General features: G+C 45.0%; 2 protein-coding genes and 1 pseudogene across 3 annotated transcripts in view; 1 reads left to right on the top strand and 2 right to left on the bottom strand.

The window, feature by feature from the left end:
• Positions 1–4,995, top strand: part of Mypn (myopalladin) — a 92,263-nt gene extending 87,268 nt beyond the window's left edge. The window contains exons 19-20 of the mRNA XM_028776850.1: positions 750–883; positions 3,769–4,995. Coding sequence (XP_028632683.1) covers positions 750–883; positions 3,769–3,938 — 304 coding nt within the window. The 3' untranslated portion in view covers positions 3,939–4,995. The remainder of the gene's footprint in view (positions 1–749; positions 884–3,768) is intronic.
• On the bottom strand, positions 2,122–2,711 carry LOC114628879 (annotated as a pseudogene).
• Positions 4,996–12,467: 7,472 nt separating the features above from the next.
• Atoh7 (atonal bHLH transcription factor 7) overlaps positions 12,468–12,862 on the bottom strand; it is a 910-nt gene continuing 515 nt past the window's right edge. Inside the window, exon 2 of one of the 2 annotated variants that reach the window (XM_028776765.1) lies at positions 12,468–12,834. In XM_028776765.1, coding sequence (XP_028632598.1) covers positions 12,468–12,834 — 367 coding nt within the window. The remainder of the gene's footprint in view (positions 12,835–12,862) is intronic. The other variant, XM_028776766.1, reaches the window with a different exon arrangement.

Below are 12,862 nucleotides of genomic sequence, written 5' to 3'. Positions count from 1 at the left end.
TTAAAAATTATACAAGGAACATACAAGATCTTGCATATTTGTGTCATATTTTCTATTATATTTAGGACCTGGGAAAGATTCTGGTTTTGGTGTTTTAAGAAGTAAAAGGCCGTGTTGGGCTGGCGATGATGTTGTATCCCAGCATTTGAGAGGTAGAGGCAGGGGGACCAAAAGTTGAAGTTCTCAGCTTCATAGTGAGTTCAAGGCCTCTCTGGGCTACATGAGATGCTGTCTTACAAAGGCATAGTGGAGAGATGGCTCAGTAGTTAGAGCACTTGCTGCTCTTCCAGAGGACCCAAGTTTAGTTCCCAGCACCCACATGGTGGCTCACAACCATCTGTAACTCTAGTTCCAGAGAATCTGATGCCCTCTTATGGGTATCTGTATGTATGTGATGTACATACATACATACATACATACATACATACATACATACTCAAATCAGTCTTTAGGAGGGGGAGAAGGAGAGGGATGGATGTAATAGCAAGAAGAATCAGGAGTATCTCTGAGTTGAGGCTAGCTTGGTCTACCTAGTGAGTTCCAGACCAGCCATGAAACTCTGTCTCAAAGAGAGGTCGGGGCCTGAGGGAGGAATAGGAAGAAAACAAGGGAGACTGAGATGAAGGCTTTTCTAGGCTAAGGTTAAAAAGCAAAGTTTCCCCTGTCCCTCCTCAAAGAGTTTCTCCAAGCCTAAGATTAACCGAGATGCTTCTGCTCCTAAGTTAAAGGTGAATATGTCTCTTCTCCAGCATGCACCAGGACACAACAGGCTATGTCTGCCTCCTCATCCAGCCAGCCAAGAAGTCCGACGCTGGGTGGTACACGCTGTCAGCCAAGAATGAAGCCGGCATCGTGTCATGCACAGCTAGGTTGGATATATATGGTGAGTATGACCTCATGCAAGGAATATCTGTGTGTGGACGACAGTTTTTAAGTAATTTTAAAGATTATTGTAGAACGTCCCATGCATACATTGGATAGATTACATTATACTTAGTGCTTGGAAGACGGCCTCTCCCTACCATTTGTTTTCTGGTTTTGAGAATCAAGTGGTCAGACTGCTTGGCATCAAGTGCCTTTACTACTCCTCCTTTTCTAGGAATTCCAACAGAAATTCCATGTACAAAGAAAAGGACATGTATTGAATTCCTTGCCCAACCTCAGTGATTCACAGATTTACCTTATCAGATTATAGTTCTAGTGAAGCCATCTCCAGAACCCTTCTATAACCTCACGAATCAAGAGGGAAAAGACATGAGTAGAGATTTTTAAAAAAAAAAATGTAATACTGTTTATTTAACTTCAAGAACACTTCAGCATTCTAAACATACAAAAAAAATAACAGAATGTTCCAAATTGCGTTTAGGTATAGAGGGTTCTTGAACTTCCATTGATGCGGTAGTTCTTTGCTTTGCTGACAATGATGAGTTCTACAGTTTCTTTAAAAAGTTTAAAATCTACTGCACTTAACTAAGGAAAAAACTCCAAACACTTCTCATGCCAGCTGACCCCTCCCCCGTTTCCACAACTAAGAATGCCAGCAGAATGCTATGCCACTATATACAAAAACAAGACAACCTGGAGCTAAACGGATGCCCACCGCAGTATCAACAGGTCCAGCCTCACAGTGCTCGCCCTGAGCTACGGCCCCCTCCAAGAGGCATCTTCCCCTCACAGCCTCCATGCCAAACAAGGAGCATCAAGAATCTGTCTAGGTTGTTTTGTTCTCTTTACAAACTATAGATATGTACAGTTGAAAACTCAGGATTTCTAGCCAATAACCATATAGTTAACACTACCTTACGAGTTGAGAACAAAATGCCAGAAACATCTTCAAATGCCTTGTCACACCAACAGCAAAGTGCACGGAGTGAGGAGGACTCAAGAGTGCCTGCTCATTTTAAAAATCTTTGGAGCTATGTACAACTTTGATACAGTTTCAGGGCGCTCTGGACACTCACGGCCACTTCATGTAAACCACTGACACTTTGAGAAACTACAGTATGATCGTGATCAAATTTTGTAATTAAACCTAACAAGGGCAATAGACACAACTCAAATAAGAAATGTGTCGATCACAGCACTCTCCTACTCTAAGGTATTCACAAAGAGACAGAGTTTTTATTCATCTTCCTCCTCTTCCTCCTCTTCCTCCTCCTCCTCTTCTTCTTCCACCTTTTTCCAGGCAACTTTAGCAGGACCCTTGGTGCCACCAAACTTCCCTTTAGACTTAAGTCAGCAACATCCTTCTCATACTTCTCCTTCAGCTTTGCTGCCTTGGTAATGTAAGGCTGCTTTTCACTATCACTTAAGTTATTCCACATCTCACCCAGCTTTTTTGCCACATCTCCAATGGAAATGCCAGGGTTTGTGGATTTGATTTTGGGGCGGAATTCCGAGCAGAATAAAAAAAATCCAGACGGAGGTCTTTTAGGGGCATTTGGGTACTTTTTCTTCTTGCCTCCTTTAGCTGGTCCATCATCTTTCATCTCCTGATCACAGCGTACTTTATCTGCCTTTGCCATTTCATCAAACTTTGATTTTTCTTTGCTAGACATTGTCTTCCACCTCTCAGAGCACTTCTTGGAAAACTCTGCAAAACTAACTGGAACCTCTGGGGTTTTCTTCTTATGTTCTTCCCTGCATATCTGCACGAAGAAGGCATAAGCAGACATCTTGGCCTTTGGTTTCTTGGGATCACCTTTAGCCATCCTGACTGTATTGTTTGCTAGTCTGGGCAGCGCAGGGCACGACGTGCGGCTCAGCGCTCCCCAGCCTCGCACTAGCTGCCTCCATGAGAGCCGCCTGAGTACAGATTTTTTTTTTATTTTTATTTTATTTTATTATTGTTATTATTATTATTATTGTTTTGTTTTGTTTTTGGTTTTTTGAGGCAGGGTTTCTCTGTGTAGCCCTGGCTGTCCTGGAACTCACTCTGTGGACCAGGCTGGCCTCGAACTCAGAAATCCACCTGCCTCTGCCTCCCAAGTGCTGGGATTAAAGGCGTGTGCCACCACCGCCCGGCGAGATTTTTTATTTTTAAAGTTTACTTTTATTTACGTGTATCTGTGTGAGTCCTTACCAAGTGAGTGCAGGGACCTGGGAAGGCCAGGAGAGGGAGCCAGATCCCTGGAGCTGAAACTAGTCATTTCCAGCTGGGAAGGAAGAGAAAAACAGCAAGCAGTTGTGAATTGTGCTGGATTTTGTTGTTTGTTCTGCAACAAGGTCTCACTATACAACCCTAGTTGGCCTGGAACTCTTTCTGTAGACTAGACTGGCCTTAAACTCATAGAGATCCACCTGCTTCTGCTTCCAGAGTGCTGGGATTACAGGCATGTTCTACCATGCCTGGCCTTATGCTGGAATATTTACTTCCCAGGAGGTGAGAGACTTCATCCCAGGATGAAGGCTTCTTTCTCTTCTCAAGTCTCCATAACTCTACCTCTCTCTCTGCACTTCCTCAATTTTAAACAGGGTCTCATGAAGCCCAGACTGAGGCAAACTTGCTATATGGCCAAGGCTGGATTTAAACTCCGCATCTTCCTGCCTTCATGACCCAAGTGCTAGGATTAAAGGAGTGTACTACCAAGTTAGCATCAGGAAGGTTTTAATGTTTCTTCTTACAAACGGGGTCTCTGAAACTCAACTATGCTTAAATGCTTTACCAAGGATCCACAGGAAATATTGACACAAGGGTCAAATCTGTTCGGCAATGTTCCTCCCATTGATTCCTTTGATCATAAATACTTTATTTGGTCCATTTTCCAGCTCAGTGGCACCAGCAAATCCCAACGCCCATATCCATCCGGCCCAGTGGCAGCCGCTACGGGTCTCTCACCAGCAAAGGACTCGACATCTTTTCTGCCTTCTCCTCCATGGAAAGCACGATGATGTATTCCTGCACTTCTCGGAGTGTAGTGGAAAGCGATGAACTTTAAGGATGTCTGGGTGTCTGCTGTGGAAGAGGGTGGACTGTGGAGGGAAGGAAGACTGATCGTATGCAGTGGTTTCCAAACAACTGGATCTGAGTGAGTTCCCATCCTGTGGGACCCGCGGCAAGAAGTATTTTCAGTAAGTTGGCCCGGGCTTTTTGAGCCTTGGCTGAGGGAGAGATATAAGGCTGTGCATCTTAAAGACGCCAGTAGATAATACACCCAAACCAAAGATACCACGCCACTGCCACACAGCTTTTGGTGGGGGGTAGGGGGCTAGCATGCTCCCCCACCCGGTGTGTTAGGGATACTAGGCCCAACTAGTAGCAATTAGGAGCCATAGCCAGGGCTGAGAGAAGTTAGTAACCTTAGGATAGATACAGAGGAGAAAGATGGGGAGCCCATTGTCACCTTTCATGGGTTACATCTATGTCGGTCATCCTGATGAATTAATTAAATGAACTCGTTTAGCATTAGAGGATCTTGCCAAAAGCCCCTCCCCTCCAAAGTGGCAAAACACTTAGTTTGCGTTATCCTACCTGTGGAGTCACGTAATAAGAAGCCAAAATGTGCCTGAAATTTAAGGAGAAAACAAAACAAGAGAGAATTTATTAGGACACTCAGATTTCACACTCCGCTTGTTACGTGGTCAAAACAAAGCTCCACCAGCCTATCAGCGCCATTTTAGGCAGAAAGCCACACCCACCTCCATCCCTCGTGCCTAGAAGGGTACCGAGCACAGTGTAGACCTTCGAAATACATCTGCTGGGTAATGACTCCTAGACTGAACTACCATTCGGTTTCTACCATTCTTAGCCAGTCCAAACGTGTCCCCGGGAACAGTTGTCACAGCGGTTTGCTGCAGGCAAGCCGGGGCCAGGCGTCTGTTGTCAATTCCCTTGATCAAATCTCAGATGTTCTCTGTGCCAGGTCCCCCCTCAGCTGGCATCCTTCTCAAGTGGCTTCAGCTGGAAATAGTAATTGCTTAGAAAGGCTTGAAACCTTCTTTGCTTCAAGGGAGGATTTCCAGTATAAAAATAAAATTCATTTACTCAAAAAAAAATCTTATGTGTGTCTACTCTGTGTAAGATCCTACGTTAGGTATTGTGGGAGACTTGAAAATAAAAATAAAGGGCTGGAGAGCTGGTTTAACAGATAAAACGTACTTGCCGCCAAGTCTGGGAGCCTGAGTTTGAATCCTGGAACCCACAGGAACCCATCTTTCTCTTGGTGAAAGGTGAGTTTCTGCGAATTGTCCTCTAGCCTATACACCTACTCTATGGTACCCACGCACCCCAAATAAGTAAGACCATAGGCTCTGCCCTCCAGAGCTCACAGCGTGATTAGCAGAGAGATGATATATATTTAAGACATCTATAAACGGAAGTTTCCAGTGTTCTTCATCCTATTTTTTCTTTTTTATTTTTAAAAAGATTTATTTATATATTTCATGTATGTGAGTACACTGTCACTGTCTTCAAACACCCCATCGGATCCCATTACAGATGGTTGTGAACCACCATGTGGGTGCTGGGAATTGAACTCGGGACCTCTGGAAGAGCAATCGATGCTCTTAACCGCTGAGCCATCTCTCCAGCCCCTAATTTTTTTTTTCATAACAAAATCTTTTCAAGTCAGGCATCGTGGTATGTGCTCATAGCTCTAGCACATGGGAAGCTGAGGCAGGAGGATTAAGAGTGCAAAATCAGTCTCTGCTTCACAGGGAGTTTGAAACCAGCCTAGGCTACATGAGACCCCATTTCAAAAAATCAAAACCAGCCAGATACAGTGGTATATACCTATAATCCCAGCACTCAGGAGGTAGAGGCAGGTGGATCTCTGTGAGTTCTAGGATAGCCTGATCTACACAGTGAATTCCAGGTCAGCCAGGAGTACACAGGACAACCCTGTTTTTTAAAAGGTGTCTTACAAAACAATAAAAAACGGGCTGGGGTGGCTGAGTTGGTAAAGTACTTGTCGTGTAAGCATGAAGATTGAGTTCCATACTCCAGAGTTTACAAAAAAAGCAAACTGAGGAAGCATGCACCTATAATCCCAGCTCTGGGGAGAGATACACAGAAAGACAGGAGAGGCCCTGAATGAAGCCTGCTGGCCAGACAGTCTGGCTCAGTTATTGAGCTCCGGGTTCAGTGAGAGACCCTGTCTCAAGAAAAATGGTGGTGAGAGTTTGATGCTGTCACTAGTGTAGACCTCTGGCCTTCCCATACAGATGTACATGGACACATTCACATATGCACACATATGCGTGCATGTGTGTGCACGCTCACGCACGCGCGCGTGCACACACACACATGCACACACAGGCGCACACACTACATTTAAGCACACTCAAAAATCTCACTCTTTTCAGTTTTGAGTAAAAGTTTACATCCTTAGGAAACGCAGGTTCCAGGCAGTGACCCTTGCGTCCCATGTCATATATGCAATGACAGGCAATTTTATTTTTACATAGGGCAAGATATGCCCCGGCACATATGTAGAAGTCAGATGACAACCTGAGGGAGTCTGTTCCCTCCTTCAACCACAAAGGTCCCAGGGATCAAACCCAGGCTGTCAGGCTTGGCAGCAAGTCCCCTTTACCCGTTCAGCCGTCTTGTCAGCAAGTCCCCTTTACCCGTTCAGCCGTCTTGTCAGCCCTAGGGGCAACTTCAGTCTCACACAGAATGTAGTAATATGTTGTTTCCATAGTGGCATTTGTTATGAAATCCCTTACAACCAATATTCTCCCTAAATTCTGAGAACGCCTCTTGAATATGTATGTGTAATATTGCCATTACTATGCCTGGCTCTAATCCTATGTATTCCAATACCCTTCATCTCCGATGCCAGCTCACGGAGTATTTTTTTAAAATCTTGTCTTTTGTTCAAGAACTAAGATAAATATTATATTTGACACTAGGGGGCGCTGTTTCACTCAAATTACAACACCTCTCAGCGTTCCAGTTTGTGCTACTGGGTTATTTTATATCAAGGTTTCACCGAGTCTCACCACTGTTGGGTAATCATTCACTGTAGGGAGCTGTCCTATGCATTGTGTGATACTTGGCACCCCTGGCCTGTCCCCCTACCCCAAGCTGTAGTGACCCCAATCTTAGGCATAACTGGCTGTTCCCAGACAGGACTCTGGATAACCTATCATGGAGAATTGTTCCCCTAGGAGTCAAGCTGGCTTTTGTAGGGACAGGTTCTTTGAAGACTCCTCAAATGGTTCATGTTTGTCCCGCAAATGTGTAGTGGGTTGGCCTGATGTTGCTTGTATTCTAGTGCTAATACTGAATCTTCAAGAAGTGGTCACACACACACACACACACACACACACTACAGCAGACCATCAGTACTCAAGTAATACAATGTAAACCTTCCCCCTAATTTAACTGGTCCTTAAAAGGCTAGAGCCTGTGACCGGGCTGTGGAGGGGAATGGTGGGACTGGAGGCTGGAGAGGAAGTTGCAGGTAGGGAGGGAGAGAGAGAAGAAGATGGAGAGAGGAGAAAGATGCCATGGGTTAGGAGTCAAAAAAAAAAAAAGCATGGCCCTGAGGGCTGGCCAATTGGAGGTAAGAGCAGTCCAGATGAAACAGTAAGTAATAACTCGGGGTTATAAATAGGAAATATATTTTAATAGCATAGAGGGTAGATATCTTCCCAGGTTTAGTGCTAATAAGGGCTTATTGTAAATATAAAGATTGTGTTTGTCTTTTATCCAGGAACTGAATGATCAAAGGCAGGGTAGGAGCCCTCAATTGAGATTAATGTTTACTTATGAATGGGTTGTTTTAACCACAGAAGCGGGTGAAGGCTACAGCTCAGTGAGAGAGACCTGAAACCCACCCACCAGGTTCACTAGGCCCCTCTTTCCCAAGACGAAACAGTACAGACTGCTAAGAGTTGCTCCCAGACAAGCCAAGCTGCGAAGAGCGGACCAGCCCCGTGAAGAGGTTTAGACCAACCGAGGCACCTAGAAAGGATGCCCTCCAACCTGCCAGCAGGCTGTGCAGTGTACTCCAGGTTCCCAACTCTTGTGAGCTGTCTCCAAAGATGGGGTAGGCCTTGGTGACACAGCTATCTCTGAGTCATTTCTGCTCCTGTAAGAAATCCCTCACCCATGTCCCAGTAATGTTAGAAATGGGTTGTAAACCCAAGGGTGCTAGAGAAACAGGAAGCATAGGCAAATTCACTCATAATTGACCTTATAAAAGTCCTTCCAGAGCCCTTGGGTAACCCTGAGGTAAAATATTTGGACTAGTGACTGGGTTGAAAGTCAATGTATCTCACCAGTGGGGTACCTCACCTGGGCTCCAACCGTATTTGTGAGAGTACACTTTGCCTCTTCCTGTTTGAGTGGATCAGCATTTCAGAGAGTGAATGACCGAAGAAGCATCGTACAAACTTGACGACACAGTGCTTATCCGTATGCTTTAAAAGTTGCTAATATCATGTGTTTTTTTTTTAAAAAAAAACTGTACAGTGCAAAAAAATTGCATATTAGTTAAAAATATGTTCGCCCCTGATTTCTGCCTAATTATGTTAGCTAGCATCCCTGATGTTAGGGAACTGCAAACACGCTGCCTTTTTGTTAATATGGAAGTAATAGCCACTTCAGACTCTCGAGAGCAGGAGCCTCAAAGTTGCAAGAAACAGACAATGAACACAGGCTTCCAGTCTCTGGAGACGGTGCCGTAAATGCTGAGGCATAAAGAAACGGCTGTACGCCTTTAAAGCCCAGTTTGCTAGAGGTTTTTAACGCATGAGTGAATAGAGAAATTAAAAGTGCTGAACTTCATCTGACAATAAATAATTTAAGGATGAGATACATGTACGTTTTGTTTCATTTTGGAGACGATCTCATTCTGTAGCCCAGGCTGATTCATTTCTTACTAAGTAGAACAGGCTGGCCTCGAACTCTGAATCCTCATGCCTAGCCTTCCAAGTGCTGGGATTATAGGCCACCATGCCTGGCTACGTGTGCAAGTGTGTTGTTGTTTTTGAGAGGTTTCATGTAGCTCAGGCTATTCACTGACCAGCTAGCTATGTAGCGAAGGGTGACCTTGAAGTAACTCTGTCTCCACCTCCTAATGGTAGGATACAAAACTGTGCCAGCAGATCCAGCTTCTTCGATTGCTTTGTTATCATCATCATTATTATTATCTCTGTGTGTGTGTGTGCGTGTGTGTGTGTGTGTGTGTGTGATGTGGGAGGTGGGGTGTAAAATATCTTGGCACTCTTCAGAAAGGATTTCCCTCCTACCTTACGTGGCTCTAACTTGGGTCACCAGCAAGCACCCCCGAGCCATTTCGCAGGCCCTGTAACTGTATATTTTTTAGTATACAATTAATAAATGAAGGTTTGTACCTTATCCCCGTTTCTGTTTCTAAAGGAAAACTTCTGTTTCATTTACTTTTTATAAATTTTAACATTAAATTTCCCCGAGACCAGAGAGATGGCTCAGCAGTTATGAGCACTGGCTGCTCTTCCAGAGGTCCTGAGTTCAATTCCCAGAACCCACATGGTGGCTCACAACTGTCTGTAACTCAAGTTTCCCTGGCTCTAACTCCCTCACACAGATATCCATGTAGGTCAAAATACCAAATGCACATAAAAAGAATAGATTTCCTGGCCTACGTTAGCCCTTCATTTTCAATATAAAGATCCACATTAAAAGAAACCTTCTTATGTCTATGAATTATTAAGGAAAATGTAAGGGGAATTTTAATAATTTGCAGGAATTTCACACAAATTTTGTTGATTTTCTATAACTATGGGGTCTTTTTTTTTTTTAACTGCAAAATAAGCAGAATGCATCCGCTTTCCTTGGACAGGAACAAAGCAAGTGTTATTCATGGGATTTACTTAGAGACTCCTCCCCACGCTCCCAGTTTTGTTTTAATTGCCTGGGGCCCCTCAGGAGCTCTCTCATCATCCTGCACTGGTCCTGCACTACTGAAGGGGTTTGGGGGGTCTGCCGCACTGCCAGTGATGGTGACGTGCGCATGCGCGGGCCTCCCAGCCGCACAGGCAGGGGAAGGATGGAGCTCCCGGAGCCTGCAGAGAAACAGGTACCAGTCAGTATCCATGCTTTGCTGAAATAGAGCAGCCCATATGCTGTGTTGTCATAGAAGAAGTCAATATATCTTAAAAAAAAAAAAAAGAAACAAAGAAAACTATTTCAAATGTGAACACTGGAAAATGTGCCGTAGCTGATGGGCAAGTCTTCAAAAACAATGGAATAAAGATTGAGAATGTCTGAATACTGACTTCACAAAGATGTGTGGTGTGTGTAGGTGCTTGTAGGTGTGTACTTGAGTGTGTGATATGTGTGTGTGTGCTGTGCTGTGTGTGGTATGTGTGTGTGCTGTGTAGTGTGTGTTTGTGTGTGTGTGGTATCTGTATGTGTATATGTGGTGGGTAGGTGTGCTTGTGCAGGTGTGCTTTATATGTGTGTATGGTGTATGTGGTTGTGTATGTGTGGTACTTGTGTGCTTGTGTATGTGTGTTTGTGTATATGTGGTGTATACGTGTGCAGTAGTGTATGTGTATCTGTGTGGTGTGTGCTTGTATATGTGTGTCTGTATGGTATGCGTGTGTCTGTGTGTGTGTGTGTCTGTGTGTGTGTGTGTACATGAGAGGTCAGAGGTCACCCTCAGGAGTCCTCCTACCACCTTGTTTTGTTTTCTTTGTTCTTTGTCATAGCATTTTCTGGGGCTATGAAGTCAAGAGGTTAAGCATTTTTCTCTGTAATCTACAGTGAAAAATCAAAGTCCTGAACCAACTTTGTTATCTTATTAACAGCAGCAGATGAAAGGGAAACCCTTCAACAGCCTTCCAGGGGGCCCATAATAGACATTTGATTATATTTAAGACAGAGTCTCATGTAGTCCAGGTCGGTCTCAAAATTACCATGTAGCGAAGAATGCCTGGGAACTTTTGATCCTCCTGCCCCTATTCCTGAGTGCTGGGATTGCAGGCACTTCATACCGAACTGTGAATAGAACCCAGGGCCAGGCGAGGCAAGCACTCTACTACCTGAGCTATATCCCTGGCACATACTAACACTAAGACAATCATTCTGATGGAGATGGCCTATAGATTTATAGATTGTGTTGGTAGCTGGACTTTGGAATCCACAGTCAGAAAACTTGGGCACTGTTGCTTTTGTTGACTTTTTGAGACAAATTCCAAATGCTCAGATAACTTCAGTGTCCTGCTTTTCCTAACTGTGAACGGCTTCCCCTGCCCCCCCCCCACACACCGATTCACAAAGCCCCCAATTCACAAAGTGCTTCTGATCACAGCCAGTCTAGATGAAGGCTTGGTCTGCTCATGGCTCAGGTAACTTGTTAAAGCAACCCAAATCCATTTTGTGTGTATAGACACTCTCTTTCCACCAGCCATGATAGTAGTGAAGCCGTCACTGTTCAAACTGTAGATGATAAGGAAAGCATTTCCACAAGCAACATTAATTTTCCTGTTGTTATAGAAACAGGAATACTCTCTTGGTTGGCTATGCATCAATGTATGCAGATGTATACAATTATGTGTGTGGACACATGTTGGAATGCATATATATCTGGGTACTTGTAAGGAAATTTACTAACTGGCTTGGTAAGGAAACTAAAATATTGAATGTTAAATATCTTCCAACCTGAAAGCTACATGTTATTTTAATTTAGCTTAATATTACCCAGGGTAATTCTCCTGCCTCAGCTTTCGAGAGAGAGCTGACATTGTACGGTGAGCCACCACACTGGCTTGGGGGCGTTAAAACACTCCCGGGTCTATACCTGGGAAGCATTCAACATCACCCTCTCAGTAGGTCTTGACTGTCTCCAGGAATCTAGGAGAATATGTGTAAGTTTAAAACACACTCACATTAGTTGTATTTTACAAAATCTATATTTTAATGTGTACAGTTAAAAAAATACGGAGCGCTCATGCCCAAGTACTCTACCAACCTCCCCACCCCCGCCCCGAAAAAAAACAAAGTCTTGCTCTACCTGATGCATGCACACACAATATACAGGGCATAAATGCATTTACACCACAAAATAGCTGCTCGGAACATAAACAAATCACATAATATAACTTCTCCCAATAGGGACAAACTTGCAAAGTTTAAGAAGGTTAACTATCCGTCTGATGGTTTAGTACCAGTCTTACCCAACTTTTGTTTTTCTGCCACAGAGCCATATATATATAACCCAACCTTTTTTTCTGCCACAGGGAGATATATATATATATAATCACCGTGCTCCGCCTACGCGGTAGCTGGGGCTCGAGCCCACGGCTTTCATACATGCAAAGACAAGTCCTCTACTAATTCGGCTAGACCCTAGCCCCGTGCCTTAGGCTAAAAGGGATAGAGCATCATTTTCACAGAAGTCCAAAGTCATTCGCAATGTCCACTCAGGAAACCTACAAAACACAAGAAAAGTGGAGGAAAGCGGGCAATGAACTCATTTCATCCACCGGTCTGAAAGGAGAAGGAAATTAAGCCGAAAAGGTGACTGCCCTGAAGCTTAGCTGGCCATGGGGAAGGGCTCGGGCTGGAAGCCGAAGAGCCTCTGCCCGTAGGGCTCAGGGTCTACCTGGAGCCTAGCACCCGGGAATGGGAGGTAGGGGTGATCGCGGCCCCGCTGCTCGCAGCGCAGCCCCACCCAGTCCCGCTCGGCTTCTGCCAGGATGCGGGTGAGCGCGACGATGTAGCTGAGCGCCATCTGCAGGGTCTCGTACTTGGACAGCTTCTTGTCCTGGCCCCACTGCGGCACCACCCGGCGCAGCCGGTCGAACGCCGTGTTCAGCCCCTGCATGCGGCGCCGCTCGCGCGCGTTGGCCGCCAGGCGCCTGCGCGCCGCGCTCTCCAGCCGCCCGGGCCCCGCGCCCGTGGGCGCGCGCTCTGCCGCGCCGGCGCACG

This window comes from Grammomys surdaster, unplaced genomic scaffold (genome assembly GCF_004785775.1).
Source record: "Grammomys surdaster isolate TR1022 unplaced genomic scaffold, NIH_TR_1.0 273, whole genome shotgun sequence".
NCBI lineage: Eukaryota > Metazoa > Chordata > Mammalia > Rodentia > Muridae > Grammomys > Grammomys surdaster.
The sequence above is the reverse complement of the archived record's forward strand: the minus strand, read 5'-3'. Positions and strand labels throughout refer to the sequence as shown.